Genomic DNA, 25,648 nt, shown 5'->3' with positions numbered 1-25,648 from the left:
AGAAGGCTCCTGGATGATGATGATGATGATGATGGGAATTAGAATGGGGGTGGAGGAGAAGGGAGAAGAGAAGGCATTGGGGTGGAAGAGAAGTCACCCCATGGTGCCATTTCACCCATAAAATTTTAGTTCTCTTGGTGTAATTCAAGATTATTTTCTTTAAATCAACACTGCACTGCATTATACATTGTCAACATGTAAAATAAATTTCAAAATGACCAATAATTTGCTTGGAAACACAGAAAAATAGCGTTTAGTTGAAGAGAGTCTCAAGCAAGATGTTACCTCCACTGAAAAGACACAAAGACTGAGGCGCTCGTTAACCGAGGGACCACTGTTAAGTGAACAACAGAACATATGGGATTAATTCCAATAGAAACCGGCCCGACCCCCAAACTCCACTTTTTGAAGGCACATACCTATGTTCTAGTAAAAATAACATCTTAATTTTATGATGGTACATGCACACAATTAATACTTAAGAGAAATAGAGAAATACAGTCGCCAAGTTAATGTCCATTCAAATAATGGACTCAACTCCCTCCCCCTCTTCTCACACTACACTCCCTGGCTCTTCCCTCTTGAGAAATTTTTGGGGGAAAAACCACTAAATTTTAATAAATAATACCTCAAACTAAAGTTAGGAAAATATAATTGACATTGCTGGATTCCTTGTAAGACCAGGAATATTTTGAATATAAATGTCATATATTTTGCACAAAAGATAACATAGTTACCTAGAGAAAATTTTTTATCTAAAAATTGTAAGTTTAAAGCAAAATATATGATGTTTATATTCAAAATGATCACCAAATTATAAGAATTCCAGCAATGTAAATTATATTCTGACCGGGTAATTTGTATGAATTTTATGAGCTAAAACAAATATCTTCAGTTAATAAAAAAAAAAATAATCTTCACGACACTATCTGTCAATCAAAGTACCCCACCTTGCCTCCCCCCCTCTTCCAACCGCGCGGTCAGTCCCAACCCTCCCCCCCACCCCCCACCAATCCTCCCTTCCAGAGTTTTTAACATTTAGTATTAAATAATACCTCAGATTAAAGTTAGGATAATATAATTGACATTGCTGGATTCCTTGTAAGACCAGGAATATTTTGAATATAAATGTCATATATTTTGCACAAAAGATACCATAGTTACCTAGAGAAAAATTTTTATCTAAAAATTGTAAGTTTAAAGCAAAATATATGATGTTTATATTCAAAATGATCACCAAATTATAAGAATTCCAGCAATGTAAATTATATTCTGGCCTGGTAATTTGTATGAATTTTATGAGCTAAAACAGGCAGTCAGGCAGGGTGGCGGGTGGGTCAAATCTAAAAATAGCGTCCCGGACACTCACCGCGTATATGTGGAAAAAATCCGCGTTAAGTGAAAGTTCAGCTTTGGCAAGGCACCAAGTATATGCGAAAACGCGTTAAGTGAAACCAAGTAGGCGGGGTAAAATGTATATATATATATATATATATATATATATATATATATATATATATATATATATATATATATATATATATATATATATATATATATATATATATATATATATATATATATATATATATATATATATATATATATATATATATATATATATATATATATATATATATATATGTATGTATATATATATATATATATATATATATATATATATATATATATATATATATATATATATATATATATATATATATCATGTAAATCCACAATGAAAACGTGGATAAGATAAATCTTGATAAAATCACACGGGAAAATGGAAACAACGGAGCACCTTAGCTTTCGTCTTTATTCAAGACATCTTCAGAGGCAACTGGACTACATGGACAGAGAGAGGCTTAAATATACAGGGTGACCTTAAAAACATGAGGCCAGGTCATAATGATGTCATCCACTAATCCCCACACCAACACACGTAGAGGAGCTTAAGAGAAGGGGGTTGACGTGACTAGTCAGGTCAGGTCAAAAATAAGGGACCCACGAAATAACTAAGTTTGTATTGGTACTCACTGATGGGCGGAGGTGGTAGAGCAAGCGTTTGGTGGGTAGTGGAGCAAAGTAGGATGATGGCGCGAGGAGAGGAAGGTGGGAGGGAATGAGGGTGGTGAGTCACTGAGACTGCGGCTGCCTCCTCCTCCTGTTCTGCTTGGGGTTACTCCGCCGCTGGTTGCTCCTCGGCTGCCGGCTGTTGTGAAGAAGCTCCTGCCGTCCTGCGATGAACAAATTAATTCAGTGTTGACTGCTTGGTGCTACTCATCATCATCTCCATATAGATCTCAGTGTAACAACCCAGACTGTCCTCAATGCTGAATTAAACCTTTGAGCTACGTTCTCTGTTTGGGTCGTCATCCTTGAGGATTTGCATTCCTTGCTGGATCATATTGAACGCTTCTGCCATCCTCTTGGTAGTTAGTGTTCGTTGAGGTTCTTCGTCGTCTTCAGCAGCACTGTGTTCTGTTAACAGTTGCAGATCTTCAGTGGTGAGCTCTTCTGTATGGGACTCCAGGACGTCCTCAATATCCTCTGATTCCAGCTCATCAAAGCCTGCCTGTCTAGCCAAGCTGAGGATATCCCTATTCACAGCTGGGACTAAGTCCATGAATCCCGTAAAACTGTTGACGCACTCGGGCCACAATTTACGCCACACACCATTCAGGCAACTTTCTGAAACCTCTTCCCATGCCTTGCCAATGTTGTCAATTGCATGAAGAATGTTGAAACCGCGCCAATATTCTCGGATCGTTGGTTTATTTTCTCCGTCTGTAGCCCTGAGCAGCTACGCCATGGTACGGCGTAAATAATATGCCTTGAATGCGGTGATGACGCCTCGGTCCATAGGCTGCATCAGTGCTGTCGTGTTGGGAGGCAGGAATACAACTCAACATTACGCGAGGACTTACTGTAGGTGACACTTCTAAATGGAATTTGGCTTACATAAAATAACTTACATTTACATAATTCTACTCTTATTTTACTATTTATTGTAGTCAAATATGTAGATATTATTAACTGAGGCACTTTTTAGGAGTCTGCACTTGACAAGGTATCGGGTAAGGCAGTGATGGTGCTGGTGGTGGTAGAGGCAGACAAGGCACACACACACACACACACACACACACACACACACACGCACGCACGCACACGGCTCCCTCCCTCCCATGTCTCGCAACTATGCCTGAATCCTCCTCTATTGCTTGCCCGCCTACCCACCCAACCCGCCCCGCTACTACCCTACCGCCTGTCATGTTCTCACACCCGCCCATATACAGTACACCCACATCACCCACCCAATAGAGATGTCTACTTGTACCATAGAATCCCCATTTTTTTTATTTTGTTCCTGAATTTTTCCCAGTGAGTTGGAGATCACTAAAACAAACAGTTGCAGGTTGTTAAATAACCAAGGGTGTTAGAAAGGTTAAATTCCTCGGCCGAATTATCGCTAAACAGCAATACCAGTACATGCTGATCAAGGATCTGGGTTCATAATTAAAATTTTGAGTAAATGGTGCTAGTTAATGGCTCTTGGAAGGAAATAAACCTTTAGAATATTTCTAAGATAAATTATGCAGTGCCCTTGAGTTTTAAATCTCCCTTATACATTATATATTTTCTCTAGAGTACAGTACAGTATAGACTAACTTTACCATTTAAACAAGTTAGATTTATCTTCCCATAAAACAGCTGTAAGTGGCCCTGCAAACATCTGACCTAATACCTTGTGTTTTGGCAGATTAGGTCATGATGTAGATTTTGTTCAAATTTCATACAAACATACAGTACAGTACAGGTTGTACAATACAGTGCAGTGCAGTACAGGTTGTACAGTGCAGTACAGGTTGTACAATACAGTGCAGTGCAGTACAGGTTGTACAATACAATGCAGTAATTGGGGAACTGGATGTTAAATCGATTTGCGGATTGTGTTCCGGGGTAATGGTTAGCCAGTGCATTTTTTTTTTTTTTTTTTTTTTACAGGTATTAGCACCCCCCTGGCATAGGTCACCGACCCACATCAGGGCCTTGGGGGTGAAAATGTAATAATAATAATAATAATAATAATACGTAATAATAATAATTCATAATAAAATAAAATTTATAATAAAAAAAATAAATAAAAAATAATAATAATGTAGTATAATAATAATAATAATAATAATAATAATAATAATAATAATAATAATAAGGAACCATAAAGAAAATGAAAAAGTTCAAAAGTGAGAAACAATATACTGTACAGTCAATCCTCGCTTTACGCTGTCCCACTTTACTCGTTTCCACGTTTACGCGGTACCTTGCCAAAACCGGAATGCTCACTTTCCGCGGTGTGTGTACCCTTTTACGCGGAGAGCGGCGCGAGCAGGGTGCGCACAAGGTCTCCCAGTCATCAAAACATTACTGAGTTCTTCACCCGCCACCCACCACAGCCGGCCCAAGTCATAGTGATAATGATAGTGAGGATGTGGACTTATATGGACTTTGAGGGGTTTGACAAAGAGGCCCTGCAAGCCTCTGTGGTGGATAGTGATACAATTGATACAAGTGATACAGGTGAGGGCCAATAATCTGCCCTCTGCCTCGGAACCAACCACCCATCCCCGTGTGCCCAGCCATCTTTTCTACTGATGTAAGTGTTAAAAAAACTAATATTATTGATATTTCTCTTAATTATTAATTGTGTGTGCATACCATCATAAAATTAAGAAGTTATTTTTACTACAACGTAGGTATTGTGTCTGAAAAAGTGGAGTTTGGGGATCGGCCCGGTCTCTATTTCAATTAATCCCATATGTTATGTTGTTCACTTTACGCGTTTCTCACTTTACGCAGGCCGCCGTGGGTTCAATTGACCGCGTAAAGGGAGGGTTCACTGTATGTATATTGTGTTGTCAAGGGTAAGAAAAACAATTGAGACCTTCAATTGTGTGTAAATGAGGCAGAAAGTCAGATCATCAACCTGGGACTTGGTCACATATGGCAGCAGGGTCTACCATTAGACAACACATTATGCTTCCAATATCTTCCCAGGCGGTAGTACCTCCCTGTTTGGTAGCTGCCTACTACCAGTTGACGAGTTGTCCGGTCTTCTCGGACTATTCCTTGACACCGGGTCATGCAGCTCGTTAACTTAGGATGTGGTTGTTGTCTTGGCGACAGCTTCTACACCTTAAACAAATTCACACCTAGATGGCCCTAGGGCCAGCCATCATCATTACACGAGGGGCAACCATTATTATTTATTTACTACAGGTTGTACAATACAGTGCAGTACTGTACAAGTTGTACAGTACTGACAGGTTGTACAATATAGTGCAGCACTCTAGAGGTTGTACTGTGCAGTACACTAGAGGTTGTATAGTGCTATAGATTATAGGTTGTACAATACAGTACAGGTTATACAACACAGTACAGGTTGTACAGTGCTATACAGTACAGGTTGTACAATACAGTGTTCAGTTGTAATAAAAGGGACACCTGTTATAAGAGGAACTTAATAATTGACATGTGAGATCCTGTGTGTTGATAGTGACCATTACCATCACCACACTCAAGGGTGACAAGATGCCTATACCAAGGTGCCATGAAGATAATTCCGCCCATAGAACCGACGTGACTATGTCCATATTGTGAACTGGCCAATCGGTGGCAAAAGTGCCTAAAGAATCTTTGAAAAACAGACTCTGATTGGACACTCGTAATATACTCGCTACAGCTAAGAGGTAATGTTAGGTGTACAGTTTGTGTAGCGTTGTAGTGTGGGCCGTCGTAGTGAGGTCGAGTGAACGTTTTTTCTGTAGTCGTACGGGTGTATAGTGAATGGCCTCCTCCCGGTATATACTGCACAGTTACTAATAGGATCAAGACATATAACTAAAGATCATGTCGTTTGTTGAATAAATATAATGAGTGAGTTATCTCTTTATAATTCCCTTGACTAATATAATAATATTAATGGTTCCCAGTAACGGATGGATGAGGAAAGAGACAAGTGAACCACATTTAATGAAACTACAGTACATGAGCTGTTACAGTAAGTGAAACACCACCCAGTATAGTACAACACAGTGCCTGTACAGGTTGTACAATACAGGGCAGTACAGGTTGTACAGTACAGGTTGGATAGTGCAGTACAGTACAGGTTATACAATACAGGGCGGTACAGGTTGTACAGTGCAGTACAGATTGTACAGTGCAGTACAGTACAGGTTGTACAATACAGGGCAGTACAGGTTGTACAGTACAGGTTGTATAGTGCAGTACAGTACAGGTTATACAATACAGGGCAGTACAGGTTGTACAGTACAGGTTGTATAGTGCAGTACAGTACAGGTTATACAATACAGGGCAGTGCAGTACAGATTGTACAGTGCAGTACAGTACAGGTTGTACAATGCAGGGCAGTACAGGTTGTACGATGCAGGACAGCACAGGTTGTACAATGCAGGGCAGCACAGGTTGTACAATGCAGGGCAGTACAGGTTGTACAATGCAGGGCAGCACAGGTTGTACAGTGCAGTACAGTACAGGTTGTACAATGCAGGGCAGTACAGGTTGTACAATGCAGGGCAGTACAGGTTGTATGCATTACACAGTACAGGTACAATGCAGGGCAGTACAGTGTTGTACGACACATGCAGGGCAGTACAGGTTGCAAGCAATGCAGGCAGCACAGGTTGTACAGTGCAGTACAGTACAGGTGGTACAATGCAGGGCAGTACAGGTTGTACAGTGCAGGGCAGTACAGGTTGTACAGTGCAGTACAGTACAGGTTGTACAGTGCAGGGCAGTACAGGTTGTACAGTGCAGGGCAGTACAGGTTGTACAGTGCATTACAGTACAGGTTGTTGCAGTACAGGTTGTACAGTGCAGTACAGTACTGCAGTGCAGTACAGGTTAGGTTGTACAGTGCAGTACAGGTTGTACAGTGCAGTACAGTACAGGTTGTACAGTACAGGTTGTAGTGCACAGTACAGGTTGTTAGTACAGTGTACAGTACAGTACAGGTTGCAGTGCAGGGCAGTACAGGTTGCAGTGCAGTACAGGGTTGTACAGTGCAGTACAGGTTGTACAATTTGCAGTACCAGTACAGGTTGTACAGTGTGCAGTACAGGGGCAGGGTACAGGTTGTACAGTGCAGGGCAGTACAGGTTGTACAGTGCAGTACAGTACAGGTTGTACAGTGCAGGGCAGTACAGGTTGTACAGTGCAGGGCAGTACAGGTTGTACAGTGCATTACAGTACAGGTTGTGCAGTGCAGTACAGGTTGTACAGTGCATTACAGTACAGGTTGTGCAGTGCAGTACAGGTTGTACAGTGCAGGTTGTACAGTGCAGTACAGGTTGTACAGTGCAGTACAGTACAGGTTGTACAGTAGGGTGTGTCAATTTAGGGGGTGAACTGGCTAAATTGAAAATCGAGTAATTTGGTAGCAATTTATTGTAGTCTTTAAGCATGCAAAACAATATTCTGGCATAAATTTTTTTTTATAATAAGTCCTACCTACATCAAATGGATTTTTAGATGTACATATTTGTGAATTTATAACATAACCAGCGTTTGCACACATGTTACTGTTTCAAGTTTCAAATTATTATATTTTATTATCCGTAGTCTATTTGAAAGTAACCAATGCCTTCATACTCTCTTTGCTTTGGTTTCTTGTCATCAGTAGTCTGCTTGCTATTTGTGCTTTGATGTAACCTTCTCGCCTCTCGTGGCTGTAAACATGGCCCGCTGCTTCTGTGACCATTTTCACACATCTCTCCACACTTTGAGTGTGGGAAGGCCACTTCGGCACCTGCATTGGAGTCTCTTTAAGGTTTCTCAATTCTTGGCTAGTTAGACTTGTTGTCAATGGTGGCTCTAAGACTTCCAAACTCAAGTCAACCAATTCTGACAATTTGGTGGCATTGACGTTTATTGGGGGAACTTTTCTTGAATGAAACGAACAGTCTCCCAACTGGTCGTCATCTATTAGCGTTCCTCTAATCTTTAGAATGACTTCTACAGCCTCGGTTCGGATATTGGTACATTGACTGCAAAGCATTGCTTGCAAAACTGATTCTGATCGAGCATACCAAGCGGACCTTCTTGCCACAGGTAACACGATGTCCCTCACTACCTTCCTCTGTGTTCTTACTAGCTGCAATTGAAACAAAAGGTGATTGGGCCCATCCACCCACATAGGATTAAGTTTCACACTAAACCACTGGGGAAGATAAACTCCAATAATAAATTCAACAATTAACCTCAAATTCTTCAGCACTTTGCCCTTCAATTCGTGTTTGGAAATCCAAATCCTGCAGAAACGAAGAGCTGTAGTTAACCAACGGCTGTGACTGACAGGTCCAATCTCCAAGAGAGCCAATGACTGAGGCACTTCTCCTGATCTTATTGCTTGGGCAATACGATAAGCATAGGATTGATCTGTGCTGAGATCTTTGATGACTCCTTCAGACAACGCCGGAAGGGGAGGGCCAACTTCGACCTTTGGAAAGGTTGTATTTATTTCTAGTTGTGTTGCTTCATCCAGCATGATGCCAAGGGGACCTGACCACTTGTTGTTGCTCTTTGTAGGACCATCAAGTTCCTGGATGAGATGACGAAGAGGTAGCTCGCCTGTATGTAAATCACATACAATCCAAACAAGTCTTCTTCCTAGTTTTTTCTCTAAATGCGTCATTACACCCCCCTGCCATCCGGTGTTCACTGCAGTTGAATCTCCACCAACAGCCTGCAGTGAACTGCCAAGTCCTCTCTCCTGAACCCAACATAAAATATGATCAGCAATGACCTCTGCATGTTTCTTCCCTTCTACTTCAGTTTCGGGAGCAAAGTGAAACAAAAACCGACCACCAGGCTCAGAACAGACAGAGTAGTGTTCTTCTTTGATGAGACCTGGAAACTTTCTGTTCACTCCCTCTACTTCTAGCAAAACTTTTGTGTCATCTATTCTTCCATCAAACAAAAGACAGGAGAGCCCTCCCTCGCTTAAATCTTTTTCATGCTGATCAGATATTTCCTTCATTATTTTTTCTTGTGCTCTTCTAATTTTATTATGATCTATCACCAAAGATACATCCTCTCGGCTGATGAGGCCTGCATCTATCCAAGCGGCAGTTGCAATTTCTGCAGCCTCACGAAGTCCAGCATGGTGGCGAATACTAGCTAAAGCAATGTTTGAAATATTTCTTGTGTTGTATTTCATTTTCTTTGGTAAAGGTTCAGATGGCTCTTTGGAACTATCATCTGATGTTGCTTCCTGTTCATCAGAAGAACTATCAAAGAAGTGATAAACATCTTGACACAGCTCTTCCTCTCTTTGGATGGCTTCTTCACTCTTCATTTTCTTCTTTTGTTCCCTCTCTCGGATTTGTTCTCTCTTCTTGGCATTAGCAATCTGCTTCTTTGTTTCTGAATAATCTATTGAACCCATTTGCATACTTCCTTGGCCTTCTGCCTTTGTCCTCTGTGCCTTTATAAATTCAAGCTCTAAAACAGGGATCTTCTTTTCACGAGGACAACCACAATCAATGTGGGAATTATTTTCTCTCTTACCTGAGTGAGAACAGTTGGATTCAGAACATAATTGTATGGAGCACTTGCAGGTCAAAATGTCAAACAGAGTATCAAGTGTGTGCAGAAATTCATTTTTCCTGGCCAAGTTTCCTTTACCAAGTGATGTTTCAACTGCTTTGTGCCATAATTTCGTTAGTTTTAGCTCAATAGTTCGACACTGATTAATCACAGGTGGTTTGAATAGTGCATTAGCTTTTGTCCATTGATGCAGAAGAGGGACTATCATGTCATTTATGAGTTCTTTATCTGTATAGTTCCTTCTGTCCTTTGCATTTTTTTCTCGAAGGAGTAACCCTAATCTTAGCATGTCTCTCACTGTTGGAAGTTCTGATACAGGAAGCTCCTTCCCTTTACCAACTAGCAGGCTCAAGTGGGTTGACAACTGACTTCTTGTCTTCAATTTTGACATCTTCACACTATCTGACAAATAGAAAAATATTTCAATGTTTCATAATTCAATTGTTGTTTCAAAAAATATCAATTTGTTTATAAAAAATGCTGTAACAGAAACAACATAATAATTTCTTAGAACATAATGTTTTATACAATGATATAAGTAACTGCGACAATCAATATGCCCTACTTACAATAATTAAAATGTAGAATTCGTCTGGTAGAGTAGGTGCAAGTGCAATGAGAGCAAACCACCGTCTATGATATCTAGAAGGAGAGTGAGCCGGGCGCCTTATCCTCACGCTTGGTACAAGTCAAAACAAGAATTAAACTGTCCCACACGGAGAGCCTGTTCATGTTCATGTTCTGACATGCATATTGTACACAAGCTATAGAACCATAAAATACTCCATAATCCATATGCTTACATGAGATTAGTTAATATCAAGTGAATAATTCTAATCAAGTCTCATTAATTTGTTGAAATACTGATATTTGAAACTTTAAGGTATAATTGATGTAGGTGAGGGTTATTTCAATTCATTTTTGTTTGCTAATCTCAAGTTTAGACATAAAGAGGCACAATATTTTGACTACCAAATTTGATTTTTAACATGTTGACAAAATTGACACACCCTATTGTACAGTGCAGTACAGGTTGTACAGTGCAGTACAGTACAGGTTGTACAGTGCCATTCAGTACAGGTTGTACAGTGCAGTACAGTACTGGTTATACAGTGCAGGGCAGTACAGGTTATACAGTGCAGTACAGGCTGTGCAGTGCAGTACAGTACAGGTTGTACAGTGTAGTACAGTACAGGTTATACAGTGCAGTACAGTACAGGTTGTGCAGTGCAGGGCAGTACAGGTTGTACAGTGCAGTACAGTATAGGTTGTACAGTGCAGGGCAGTACAGGTTGTGCAGTGCAGGGCAGTACAGGTTGTACAGTGCAGTACAGTACAGGTTGTACAGTGCAGCACAGTACAGGTTGTCATGCTTTCCACAGCGTTGGTTGACCCCAAATTAGGTCACGAAATGGTATTTCATGATCTCTCCACTATTTTTGGTGTCATATGAAGACTGTACAACATGGTGATGTACAGTCAACCCTCACTTTACGCGGTTAATTCAACCCACAGGGTACCGCGGAAAGTGAGAAACGCGTAAAGTGAACAACATAACATATGGGATTAATTGAAATAGAGACCGGGCCGATCCCCAAACTCCACTTTTTGACGACACACTACTATGTTGTAGTAAAAATTTTATCTTAACTTTATGATGGTATGCACACACAATTAATAATTAAGAGAAATATCAATAATACAGTATTAGGTTTTTTAGCACTTACATTAGTAGAAAAGATAGCTGGGCACACGGGGATGGGTGGTTGGTTCCGAAGCAGAGGGCAGATTATTGGCCCTCACCTGTATCACTTGTATCAATTGTATCACTATCCACCACAGAGGCTTGCAGGGCCTCTTTGTGAAACCCCTCAAAGTCCATATAAGTCCATATCCTCACTATAATTATCACTATCACTGACTTGGGCCGGCTGTGGTGGGTAGCGGGTGAAGAACTCGGTAATGTTTTGATGACTGGGCGACCTTGTGCGCACCCTGCTCGCGCCGCTTACACAACATTGGCGGATGGCGGGAGGTTTGGATCCAAAAATGGCGCGGCTCGCCAGCCGCTCTCCGCGTAAAGGGGTACATGCACCACGGAATGTGAGCATTCCTGTTTCGGCAGGGTACCGCGTAAACGTGGAAACTCGGAATGTGGGACCGCGTAAAGCGAGGGTTGACTGTACAGCACTTATACAGTTTGGTACATCAATCTTTTCTTTTATCAGGAGAAATCAGGAGTGTGAGAGTGGCCAAGTTTCAGCGGAGTTTGATAACTCTTTCAAACCTGATGAGCGTCTACCTGGCATATCTGCTGTACTTCGTGCTCAAGGACTTTTGTGTCGTCTGTGTCACCACGTACTTTGTCAACGTTCTCCTGACTGTGTTGGCATTCATGCGTGTTTCTGCTCTCCAGAGAGTTTTGAAAACAAAGGTCAAATAATGAGTAGCACTGAGTACAGTACAGTGATGTCCAAAACTTAATACTTAATGTCTTAAATCTTCACAGAAAATGTTCTGTCATATATTTATTAGCAGGAATGTAATATTACTGTACATTATAGCAAAAACAATTATAGGAAAATTAATTATGTCTGTGTGTTCATTATAAATATGTAAAGATTAAAGAGAATTTGTTAACAGGCGCGTAGATTATTGAAGTATTAGCAGTACGTAGAGTACAGAGTTATGATCCACTCACTGGCCAAGCCTTGAGCTTTAGACCTTTACTGTACCCACTGTCACCAGGTACAGTACAGTATGTTACTAAGACAACAGGTCATTACAGAGGCTCCTATGTGACAGATGGTAAGGTTACTGCACTGTAATTGCTGTGACAAATGTTCCTAGGAAAAACTGCAATGGAATTCTTTACAAAGAACTTCACTGCATTATTGTAGAATTAACAAATCAAAATAACTAATGTGATAATTGAATCCAAACCTTATACTGTGCTGTACTGTACATACCTTTAATGTAGAGTTTCCAACAACAGTCCCGTCGTCGCCTCTTGTGCTGCTCCACATACCCCGAGATTCAGAGTCGTGAACCTGAAGCATTTATGGATGTAATAAAGCATTAGTGTCTACTGCTTCAGGTTCACGAGTCTGAATCTCGGGGTTTGTGGAGCAGCACAAGAGGCGACGACGGGACTGTTGTTTACGACTGTACAATAAAAGCGTTGACCTGATGTGGGTAAGGTATAGACCAGCAAATGTTGACCTGGAGTGACTGTTAACTTAAGGGCAGTAACTTCTCCTTTAACCACACTGTTTTCTTTTAATCAGAAATCTCCAATAACTGGATTTATGAGAGTTTGTCTTTAAATTTAAGACCCACTTGGGGGGGGGGGCATTATGTCTTTGGAGGTACAGTACAGTACCCATTAAAGTTTGGGCCAATTTTGTAGGGGCCACAATTATTAAGGTTAGGATTCAGTCTTTATTTTTCATTGATATTATTGGAAGATGAGCTGAGGATGCAGTCTTTACTTCCCAATGATTATTGTTTCACACTTCCACAATGTCAGTCTAGAAAGTTTTATAATTTTATGTTCAGGTACAGGAAAGTTTTGTTTGGTTAAGGAAATGTTCTCCAAGTAACCAGAATGGCCGCACATATTTAATCTGGTTACAGGAGAGTTTGCTGTAAGTTATGTACCATAGTAATACAATTGTACTGTACTAATCAACAGGTGATCATTCCAATTTGCATTTACTGCATACAGTATAAAACAGTAATGTAAAAAATAAATAAATTTATGGGTACTGTAGCTATACACCTGTTTGGTATACAGTACTGTGCAGGTATTTATATCTTGTTAGGAGCTTACTTGTATATAATTAGTCATACATAGTACACTGTACAGTATATATACAGTATATAATTCAGGAGGCATAGACTGTTTACAATGTTATTAATTTTACAACTTATATAACCTGGAGCTGCTAATAAAAAGAATAGAACAGCATGAAGCAGTTTACATCATTCAGTAATGTACTGTACACTCGCTCCAAAAATTTTCTCTGCGATTTTGTGCGAGACAATTTTACACAGTGGACGAAGGGTTTTGACAACCTCACCGAGACAACGGGAGTCGTGGCGTCCATTTTGAAAATCATCGGAGCCCTCGGTAAAGATAATTTATTCTGGAGCGAGTTTACAATATGTTGTGGGTTATAAGATATGTATCCAGAGTGTTGGGGGTCAGATGTGTAATCCCTTCACTACGGGACGCCACTTTTCATATTTTATTGAAGAGAGAGACCTGACACCTGGGAGGTACACAAGGGGTTAACTCACTGTTCTCTTGGTACAGTACACTCTTATGTCCCCATTAAGGTGAGATATATTTTCTTCTTCTTTTAAACATTTATGTTTCACTCCTTCACTTCTGAGGTAAACATAGCAGACCTGTACTGCACCATTAACATAGTCAGTGTGCCCAGATGGTTGCTTCTGAGGACTTTGAGAAGGTGCTCATTCATGCTGGGAGTAATTATTATGAAAGTTGGCACAAATATATCTTACTAAAGGCATTGCAGTATATACAGTATAGTGGCTAAGACACAGACATTTATGTATTGTACAATATTTATTTATTTTGTTTTTTAATTGGGGCAAAAGTCACAACAAATAAAAAAACTTATGGAAAGTTTGTTCTAGTATACTTAGGTATCCCTCATGTAATGATGGGGTTACACTCCTGAACAAACAAACGTTAAGAAAAATTAATTATCGCTAAACGAGGAATTACTGGGGATGCGGCTTCCTATCGGATGCAACTTTAGTAAAACCTCAAAAATACTTTTTTACTTTTGTCCTCTTCACCACTGATCGGCTCGTTAGCCGCTTGGGCGGTCGGTCACGTCTCTGTTACACACTGTTGGCAAGTATACTGGGCATGTACTGGCTCCTGAATGTACCTGAACCTGCTCCAGTGTTGGTCAAGTCTGGTCTTGAAACAGCTCACACTCGGTGCCGTCACAACACACTATGGCAGATTGTTCTGAAAGTTCACAATTCTCACTCAGAAAAAGTTTGCCCTCACAGTTTTCTGGACTGTGGCTTCTTCAACCTTGAGGTGTGACTCCTTGTGGGGCGAGCCTTCGCCAGCTCCAGGTATGGACACTCGCTAAAAGATTATTGTACACCTTTATTGGGTTATATAATATGACACACTAGACCAGTGGTTCTCAACCTTGTTTGCCCCATGCACCCCTTTCACCATATGTCAGAATGTCATTCCCCCCCTCCTTTCCAAGATTGTCTGCCTCAAAAAGTGCATTCCAAATAATATGCATATAATACTGAAAATCCTTTATTTTTTCCATATTAGTACATATACATTTACAATTTTACATGGATTATTTTTATAGTGGAGTTTTACAAATTAAATGCCAATTGAAAATGTTGATGGATTTATAAAACTTGAATAAAAGTAAAATATATTTTTTTTTTTTATAATGAATTACTTAACAGACCAAACTGAAGCATAATGCAATAAACAAAAAGTTCAATAGAATACCAGGATATTGTAAATTTATAATTAATTTTATTCAGATGAAGATTACAGTCAATGAGAAACCTGTGATTGTTTTTTCTTCGCCAATTCTGGGATACGCGGAGGAGTGCTTGAAAGGGCACAACGCAGGTCATTTTCTACCTCTAATCTACTACGTTGCTTCGTTTTAATTTGCAACAGAGTTGAAAAGCCTGACTCACAAAGATATGTCGACACAAACGGAAGCAATGCACGGATAGCTCTTTCTGCCACTTTTGGGTAGGAATCGCACATCAAGGGCCAAAATTCTGTGATTGATTTCTCATCGAACATATCTCTTGCTCCCGAATCAGTTTTCCCCCCTGAAAACCTGAATTCCTGGGGAATTCTCTGGTTGAGAACCCCTGCACTAGACCAAGAAATCTGCTAACACTCATCACTGCTTCTGTCCCAGTGATTATTGTGGATGGTTTCAGAGCCAAGAGTGCAGAGTATATTTAGTGAATGTACACTCGTCGATTAATGCCCTCTTGAGATGTTTATACTCTTAAATTAAGTCACCTCTTGCCTGTCTGTAGGACAGTATAAGGTAGTGTCATGTTGACCCATAATATTCTCAACCTAATTAATGTCACAGGTTCTTCCAAATTAAACTTCAAATACCCATTCAATTTCAGGATCATAATAAACACTGTATAAATATGTCAAATATAATATTGAAAAATTACAATTGACAACTTTATAGGCACGATACAGTAGCCCGAATAACGACGGTAATGTGTCCTCCAATACTGCAGTGTGAGGTGAATCATTGTATCGTGAATCATTAATTACCATTAAAATAAACCAATAATAATGAGATGTGTCTGCGTGACTTTCATATCTTTTACCGTTTTCCCAAAACAATACAATTAATGAAAATTGCAAACTATATTCTTTAAATAATGTTTCTGAATGCACCTTATACTGTACAATATAAATGAATAATAATATGGTCACACAAGAGGAGAGATGGACGTATTGTTTTTGCTTTGTGTTTACGGCGAGTCCGGACTGATGGTTCTACGCAGAAAATGAAGAAAATAAGACCCTGGTTGTAGCTGTAGAAAATTAATGTAAAAAGAATATATATGTTTTAAGTAATGTTGTTTAATGCTAATAAATGGAACAATAGAAGTAGCTAACCACTAATGGCAAAAAAAAAAAAAAAAAATGAGATGGATTGGGAACACCAACATTTACTTGGGTATTTAAGGAAACGTATCATTTATCTTTTTAAGAATATGTACAAAAGATTCATTTTTGTTTATTATTGAATATGTATTTGATTGGATTAATCTTGGTATGTGTGAAATGAATACGTAGAATATTAAAACACACACGAGGAGACAAGACGGCATTGTTTTCGTGAGTGACAATGGTTTTAACACTACCTCTAACCAGTCTCACCACCATTGCCTAAGTCAACGAGTTACAGGTATCTCGCTTAATGATCATTCATTTCATGATATTTCATAGCAATTCAAAATTTTTAATGCCCTTTGTTGTTTAACAATCGAATTTCGGTCTGCTCGCCGCTTTGTTCAAAAACCAATTTTTCTCTTTTGAAGCATGCCTTGTTCAGCTCCATCCCAAGAAGGTGACCATTCTAATCCTCTAACTATCTCCACTGCCTAATCTCATCCCTCTCTAAGATTTTGAAACTATCTTGAACTCCCATTTCCTCCGTCACCTGAACTCATTTTTGTCGGATCACCAGTATGGCTTTCGCCAGGCGAGATCTACTGGTGATCTGCTCTCCTATTGCACCCATCTTTGGTCATCCTCTAGGGATTATGGGAAACTTTCATTGCGGGCCCTCGACATCTCCAAAGCATTTGGACAGGGTATGACACAAGTCTTTAGTTTCTAAACTTCCTCTTTTTGTTTCTCTCCCCACTTTGTTCTCTCATCTCTAGCTTCCTTGAGAACCGATCCATGGCAGTTGTTGTTTAGGATCGATCTCGCTTTTCTACCAGTAGTGGTGTCCCACAGTTCTGTTCTTTCATCCACTCTCTTCCTCCTTTTATCAATGATTTACTTCACACTACAACTAATTCTATCCATTCTTATGCTGATGATTCTACTCTTCTCTTCTTCACAGTTTCCCCTTCCTCTAACTCTCAAACTAGATCTGTTTCTAGAACTGATATCATTACATCTATCAATGTGGATCTGTGCAGCATCTCTGAATGGGGAGATACAAACTTGGTTAAGTTCAATAGTAACAAAACTCAATATTTACCAATTACTTTGTAAATTAGGCGATCTCCACCAATTACATTTCAGGACGTATCATCCTCACAAATTCTGAAATAAATATGTTGGAAGCTCACTATCCTCCAATATGTCATGAAATCACACATCTTTAGTATAGCTAAGCTGCCTCGAAAACTGGGAACTCCTGAGCAGTTGTTCCAAGTATATAAGGGATTCATTTGTCTAACTTGGGTACTGCTCTCATATCTGGGGTGGCTCTTCTTCTGTCCAACTATAGATAGGGTGGAATCAAGGCATTTCGTCTTATTAACTCTCCTCTAGTCGATAATGTCTCTTCCCTTTCTCTTCACATAATGTTGCTTCTCTCTCTTTTACAGGTACTTTAGCGAATGTTTGGTGGATTTGGCATCCTGTGTACCGGTAAGGCGGTGGGCTGTAACACACGTCTTGCCCTTGGTTGCCCACCGTTCTCTGTGGATATCGGTCACATGAGATTATAGCCTCCTTCTTTCCTCACACAGCCAAACTGTGGAATGCTCTGCTCTTCTGTGTTTCCATACTTATACAATCTGTCTCACTTTAAAAAGCTGGTTTCGGCATCTTCATGAAGTAGATTAACACAGTACAGTATAACCTTTTTCTTCTCTATTTTCAATTTTTTTCTGTTCCTATTTTTTCGTCCCCCAGGCCCCACTGTGGGTCGTTTGACCTATGCTTGGTGGGCTATTCCCCGCAAAAAAAAAAAAAATTAAATAAATAAATGAAATAAAAATTAAAACAATAATGATAATAATAAATACAAATCGTTGACTCACTGGGAAAAATTCAGGAGGGAAGTTGGAAAAAACTGGGGATTCTGTGGTTCAAGTACAGTACATCATTACAATACAGTAGGGTCGGGATATATACGCAGATAGGGTCCAAGGATGTTCGCTATATATAATTACATGTAATCAATGGGGAAAATAGGGTTAGGTTCTGGAGGCCAATAAACGTGACTAAACTTGACATAAATGACAGTCTAAAGTTAGCAGAATATAAATTACATTGGTGGAATCCTTGCAAGACAGAGAATAATTTGAATATATACATCATATATTTTGTTCAAGAGATAGAAAATTCAACTCTTATTTTTGGGGTCAATTTATGGTATTATTAGGAGTGTTTCTGACTTTATGGGTTTTGGGCTCTATGTGAGGTCCCAGGAACATAAGTTGTGAGTCTACTTTCAATGAATATATAAACATAGTACTGTATAGGAAAATGTCGATAATTTTGGTAGTCATGATATAAAAAATTCGTTATATAAAGTCGTATATTGCCGATCCTACTGTACTGTAATGTGGCATAAATAAAAAAAAAAATACTGTAGAGGAAAGCCTCCAATAACGACAGTTCTACTAACGATGATTCATATCTAAGACCCTGGTTAATTTAGGACCCAATTCAATTTACACCATTATTTTATTCGTATTTTTGACCAAAATAGAATAAAATATAAAATAAAATTACATTTTCATATAAATAATAACTAAATCCCGATATGTATTATAAAAAAAACACGCCTTGCGCACGGAGGCTGTCGAGCTTGTTAGTGGTGACGCCAGCATCACTAGTATAAACAGTCACAGCTGGCAGGCCTTTCTTTTTCACACCTGAACAGGAAAAGGAGAAAAACTTTCTCAGGTTTCTTACGACATTTTTGCATCCCTATTCAACATGAGCAAGTGATGGTAGTGCTGGTTCAAAGTCCATTAGAAATGTATAGTAGAAGTCCAAAATCTGGACTGCTTGGGGATTGGGTTGGTCGGTTCGGATTTTCCGGACTCTCAGGCAGTACTTTTAAAATTCAAATTTAAGGAGGAATATAGAAGAGATGAACAGGTACATTTTGATAGTTTATTCATTAGCAAATATAGCATGCCTCATTTATCAAAACGAACAGTTTTAAGGAAAAAGCTGTGAATTCTAGAATTTTATTCTGCCTCTTTTATATCATAAATTGTAGACTTTCCAATGTCGTATATTTCCATTAGAACAGTATTGCTCACACCATGTTCTAGTTTCTTAATTATTTCAAGTTTGTCACTCAATTTCAACGTGTTCTTCTTTCTCTTCACACAACAAGTTTATCTACTTTAGGAGCCATTATTAGGCTTGTACAGTACAGTACTCTGTAAATGAAAAAGTAGGAACAAAATTACATACGCTGTCACAGTTTGATTGCTTATTTTAAAGTGGCGACCACGTGGTCACATGTTGTCGCTGTGCAGTCTGCACTCATGCATCGCACATACACACAAACCACGCTAAAAATTCCTTAAAGTCCGGATTCTCGGGTGGTCCGGATTTCTGGCATCCGGATTTTTGGACTTTTACTGTATAAGCTTGGCCGAGAAACTAGATATGTTAAAACGATATGAAAAAGGTGAGAGGTCTGTGGATATTATATGCGCTTTGGGGATGGTGGAATCAACAGTGAAAACTATCAGTAAGAATGGAGAAAAAATTTAAGAAAGTGTTCTGTCTACAACTTTGTTCAGTGATAATAATGTTTGCCAAAGCAGGAGCGGGGTTATAAAGAGACTTTTGAGTTATGTCTCCTTGATAATCACGGGACCCGATATTTTGGTGAGTGAGACAAGTACACTATATTTTTGTTTACTTGTTATTTGCAAAGCAAAAAAAAATGGACATGTAGAGAAACTGTTCAGTACTGTGCAGGAATTCCCATGTACTGTGCACCACAATATTTCCCTGGAATGAAAACAAGATTTTTTTTTTTTTAAATTCTTGCACGTCTGAGTAATTGTTGAACATCACGTTGTTGGCTTTCAGTGTTGTTCAGGCTTCCTGTTCTTTGTTTTATATTTGATGGGAGGTTGTGTCCCAGGTGTGTTGGGTGGCACTCTGTGTAGCTCTCGTCTCAAACACTAACCACTAAAAAGTTGTGTACTGTATATTAGTCCCCGAAGTGCTGGTTACAGTGATTATTTATGTGGGTACTGAATTTATCAAAATGAATAACTTGGGAGGGGTGTATGGTGACGCGATTAAATAATTGGCGAAAATTTGTGGCAAGGTAGCCCTTTGTCTCATACTGAGTTTTGTTGTATATGATACCCATATTATTATCGATAGTTCCATACAATGTATGGGTAAGTGCTACAGCCTCCATTGTATGAATAATGACAGTTCCGTGATGCTGGCAGTCTGTGACGTAACCTTCATCCGTCCATTGTTCATGCATGACGTCAGCAGGTGCAGCCAGGTGATGTGTCCTAACGAGTCATATTATTTTGTTCTAAACTTGACCACTGGCCGACAGGGGTGACTGGTGGAGTATGGGGGTGACTGGTGGATTATGGGGGTAACTGGTGGAGTATGGGGGTGACTGGTCTTGTATAGGGGTGACTGTTGGAGTGACTGATGGAGTATGGGGGTGACTGTAGGAGTGACTGGTGGAGTAGGGGGTGACTGGTGAGATATGGGGGTGACTGGTGAGTATGGGGGTGACTTGGGTGACTGGTGGGTATGGGGTGACTGTAGGAGCGACTGTTGGGAGTGACTGATGGAGTATGGGGGTGACTGGTGGAGTATTGGGGTGACTGGTGGAGTATAGGTGACTGTGAGGTGACTGGTGGAGTATGGGGGGTGACTGGTGGAGCTATGGGGGTGACTAGTGGGTAATGGGGGTGACTGTAGGAGTGACTGTTGGAGTGACTGATGGAGTATGGGGGTGACTGTAGGAGTGACTGGTGGAGTATGGGGTGACTGTAGGAGTGACTGGTGAGTATGGGGGTGACTGGTGGAGTATGGGGGTGACTGGTGGGTATTGGGGTGACTTGGGTGACTGCTAGGTATGGGGGTGACTGTAGGGTGACTGGTGAGGTGACTGGTGGAGTATGGGGTGACTGGTGGGTGACTGGTGGAGTATGGGGGGTGACTGGTGGAGTATTGGGGTGACTTGGGTAACTGGTGGAGTATGGGGTGACTGGTGGAGTATGGGGTGACTAGTCTTGTATGGGGGTGACTGTAGGAGTGACTGGTGGAGTGACTGATGGGTATGGGGGTGACTGGTGGAGTATGGGGGTGACTGGTGGAGTATTGGGGTGACTTGGGTGACTGGTGGAGTATGGGGGTGACTGTAGGAGTGACTGTTGGAGGTGACTGGTGGAGTATTGGGTGACTTGGGTGACTGGTGGAGTATGGGGTGACTGTAGGGTGACTGGTGGAGTATGGGGGTGGACTGTAGGAGTGACTGGTGGAGTATGGGGGTGACTGCAGGAGTGACTGGTGGAGTGACTGGATGGAGTATGGGGGTGACTGTAGGTGACTGGTGGAGTTTGGGGTGACTAGTCTTGTATGGGGGTGACTGCAGGAGTGACTGGTGGGTGACTGATGGAGTATGGGGTGACTGGTGGAGTGACTGGTGGAGTATGGGGGTGACTGGTGGAGTATTGGGGTGACTTGGGTGACTGGTGGAGTATGGGGTGACTGTAGGGTGACTAGTGGGTGACTGATGGAGTATGGGGTGACTAGTCTTGTATGGGGGTGACTGTAGGAGTGACTGGTGGAGTGACTGATGGAGTATGGGGGTGACTAGTCTTGTATGGGGGTGACTGTAGGGTGACTGATGGAGGTATGGGGTGACTGGTGGAGTATGGGGTGACTTGGGAGCTGGGTGGAGTATGGGGTGACTTGGGTGACTGGTGGAGTATGGGGTGACTGCAGGAGTGACTGTGGGTGACTGATGGGTATGGGGTGACTGTCTGTATGGGGGTGACTGTAGGAGTGACTGTTGGAGTGACTGATGGAGTATGGGGTGACTAGTCTTGTATGGGTGACTGTTGGGTGACTGATGGAGTATGGGGGTGACTGGTGGAGTATGGGGGTGACTTGGGTGACTGGTGGAGTATGGGGTGACTTGGAGTGACTGGTGGGTATGGGGTGACTGTGGGTGACTGGTGGAGTGACTGATGGAGTGTGGGGATGACTAGTCTTGTATGGGGGTGACTGTAGGAGTGACTGTTGGGTGACTGATGGAGTATGGAGGTGACTGTAGGGTGACTGGTGGAGTATGGGGTGACTGTAGGAGTGACTGGTGGAGTATGGGGGTGACTGCAGGGTGACTGGTGGAGTATGGGGTGACTGTAGGGTGACTGGTGGAGTATGGGGTGACTGTAGGAGTGACTGGTGGAGCATGGGGGTGACTGCAGGAGTGACTGGTGGAGTATGGGGTGACTGTAGGGTGACTGGTGGGTATGGGGTGACTGTAGGAGGGACTGGTGGAGTATGGGGGTGACTGCAGGGTGACTGGTGGAATGTGGGGTGACTGGTGGAGTATGGGGGTGACTGTTGGAGTGACTAGTCTTGTATGGGGTGACTGTAGGGGTGACTGGTGGGTATGGGGTGACTGTTGGGTACTGGTCTTGTATGGGGGTGACTCTAGGGGTGACTGGTGGGTATGGGGTGACTGTTGGGTAACTGGTGGGTATGGGGGTGACTGCAGGAGTGACTGGTGAGGTGACTGATGGAGTATGGGGTGACTGTTGGGAGTGACTGGTGGAGTGACTGATGGGTATGGGGTGACTGGTGGAGTAGCTGGTGGGTTGGGGTGACTGGGTGGAGTATGGGGTGACTGCGGAGTGACTGGTGGAGTATGGGGGTAACTGGTGGAGTATGGGGGTGACTGCAGGAGTGACTGGTGGGTGACTGATGGAGTATGGGGTGACTGGTGGAGTATGGGGGGTGACTTGGGTGACTGGTGGAGAATGGGGTGACTGTAGGGTGACTGGTGGGGAGTGACTGATGGAGTATGGGGTGACTGTGGGTGACTGATGGGTATGGGGGTGACTGTGGGTGACTGGTGGAGTATGGGGGTGACTGGTGGGTATGGGGTGACTAGTCTTGTATGGGGGTGACTGCAGGAGTTGCGGTGGAGTATGGGGGTGACTGGTGGAGTATGGGGTGACTGCTGGGAGTGACTGGTGGAGTGACTGGTGGAGTATCTGATGACTGGTGGAGTATGGGGGTGACTTGGGTGACTGGTGGAGAATGGGGTGACTGTAGGGTGACTGGTGGAGTGACTGGGTATGGGGTGATTGGGAGTGACTGAGGAGCATGGGGGTGACTGTAGGAGTGACTGGTGGGTATGGGGGTGACTGGTGGAGTATGGGGTGACTAGTCTTGTATGGGTGACTGTAGGAGTGACTGGTGGGTATGGGGTGACTGGTGGAGTGGGGGTGACTGTAGGAGTGACTGGTGGGTGACTGATGGAGTATGGGGGTGACTGTAGGAGTGACTGGTGGAGTGACGGTGGGTATGGGGTGACTGGTGGAGTATGGGGGTGACTGGTGGGTATTGGGGTGACTTGGGTGACTGGTGGAGTATGGGGTGACTGTAGGGGTGACTGGTGGAGTATGGGGGTGACTGTAGGAGTGACTAGTGGAGTATGGGGGTGACTGCAGGAGTGACTGGTGGAGTATGGGGGTGACTGTAGGGTGACTGGTGGAGTATGGGGGTGACTGTTGGGTGACTGATCTTGTATGGGGGTGACTGTAGGGGGTGACTGGTGGAGTATGGGGGTGACTGGTGGAGTATGGGGTGACTGTAGGGGTGACTGGTGGGTATGGGGGTGACTGTTGGAGTGACTAGTCTTGTATGGGGGTGACTGTAGGGGTGACTGGGTGGAGTATGGGGTGACTGTTGGAGTAACTGGTGGAGTAGGGGTGACTAGGAGTGACTGATGGGTATGGGGGTGACTGTAGGAGTGACTGGTGGAGTGACTGATGGAGTATGGGGTGACTGGTGGGTAACTGGTGGAGTATGGGAGTGACTGGTGGGTATGGGGTGACTGCAGGAGTGACTGGTGGAGTATGGGGGTGACTGGTGGAGTATGGGGTGACTGGGTGGAGTATGGGGTGACTGTTGGAGTAACTGGTGGAGTATGGGGGTGACTGCAGGGTGACTGGTGGAGTATGGGGGTGACTGGTCTTGGATAGGGTGACTGTAGGTGACTGTTGGAGTGACTGATGGAGTATGGGGGTGACTGTAGGGTGACTGGTGGAGTATGGGGGTGACTGGTGGAGTATGGGGGTGACTTGGGTGACTGGTGGAGTATGGGGGTGGCTGGAGGTGACTGGTGGAGTGACTGATGGAGTATGGGATGACTAGTCTTGTATGGGGGTGACTGTAGGAGTGACTGTTGGAGTGACTGATGGAGATATGGAGGTGACTGTGGGTGACTGGTGGGTATGGGTGACTGTAGGAGTGACTGGTGGAGTATGGGGGTGACTGGGAGTGACTGAGGTGGAGTATGGGGGTGACTGTAGGAGTGACTGGTGGAGTATGGGGGTGACTGTAGGGTGACTGGTGGAGTATGGGGTGACTGTTAGGAGTGACTGGTGGAGCATGGGGGTGACTGCAGGAGTGACTGGTGGAGTATGGGGTGACTGTAGGAGTGACTGGTGGAGTATGGGGGTGACTGTGGGAGTGACTGGTGGAGTATGGGGGTGACTGCAGGGAGTGACTGGTGGATATGGGGTGACTGGTGGAGTATGGGAGTGACTTGGTGAGCTAGTCTTGTATGGGGGTGACTGTAGGGGTGACTGGTGGAGTATGGGGTGACTGTTGGAGTGACTAGTCTTGTATGGGGGTGACTCTAGGGTAGCTGGTGATATGGGGTGACTGTTGGAGTAACTGGTGGGTATGGGGTGACTGCAGGAGTGACTGGTGGAGTGACTGATGGGTATGGTGACTGTAGGAGTGACTGGTGGAGTGACTGATGGAGTATGGGGGTGACTGGTGGAGTGACTGGTGGGTTGAGGAGTGACTGGTGGGTATGGGGTGACTGCAGGAGTGACTGGTGGAGTATGGGAGTAGCTGGTGGAGTATGGGGGTGACTGCAGGAGTGACTGGTGGTGACTGATGGAGTATGGGGGTGACTGGTGGGTGACTGAGAGGTATGGGGTGACTGGTGGAGGTGTGGGGTGAGCTTGGAGTGACTGGTGGAGAATGGGGTGACTGGAGGGTGGGCTGGTGGGTGGGATTAGATTGTGGGGGTGACTGTGGGAGTGAGCTGATGGGTGTGGGGGCTGTGAGGGTGACTGGTGGTGTGGGGTGAGCTGGTGGGTGTGGGGCTAGTCTTGTATGGGGTGACTGTAGGGTGAGCTGGTGGAGTATGGGGTGACTGGTGGAGTGTGGGGTTGACTGGAGGAGTGACTGGTGGGTGACTGATGGAGTATGGGGGCTGTGGGGTGA

General features: G+C 42.7%; 1 protein-coding gene across 1 annotated transcript in view; it reads left to right on the top strand.

Moving 5' to 3' along the window:
• The window catches only part of LOC121875687 (vitamin K epoxide reductase complex subunit 1-like), a 48,118-nt gene extending 34,524 nt beyond the window's left edge, over positions 1-13,594 (top strand). Inside the window, exon 3 of the mRNA XM_042380311.1 lies at positions 11,853-13,594. Coding sequence (XP_042236245.1) covers positions 11,853-12,067 — 215 coding nt within the window. The 3' untranslated portion in view covers positions 12,068-13,594. The remainder of the gene's footprint in view (positions 1-11,852) is intronic.
• The last annotated feature ends 12,054 nt before the right edge of the window (positions 13,595-25,648 follow it).

Source organism: Homarus americanus, unplaced genomic scaffold (genome assembly GCF_018991925.1).
Source record: "Homarus americanus isolate GMGI-L3 unplaced genomic scaffold, GMGI_Hamer_2.0 scaffold22250, whole genome shotgun sequence".
In the NCBI taxonomy this organism is placed as follows: Eukaryota; Metazoa; Arthropoda; class Malacostraca; order Decapoda; family Nephropidae; genus Homarus; species Homarus americanus.
The sequence above is the reverse complement of the archived record's forward strand: the minus strand, read 5'-3'. Positions and strand labels throughout refer to the sequence as shown.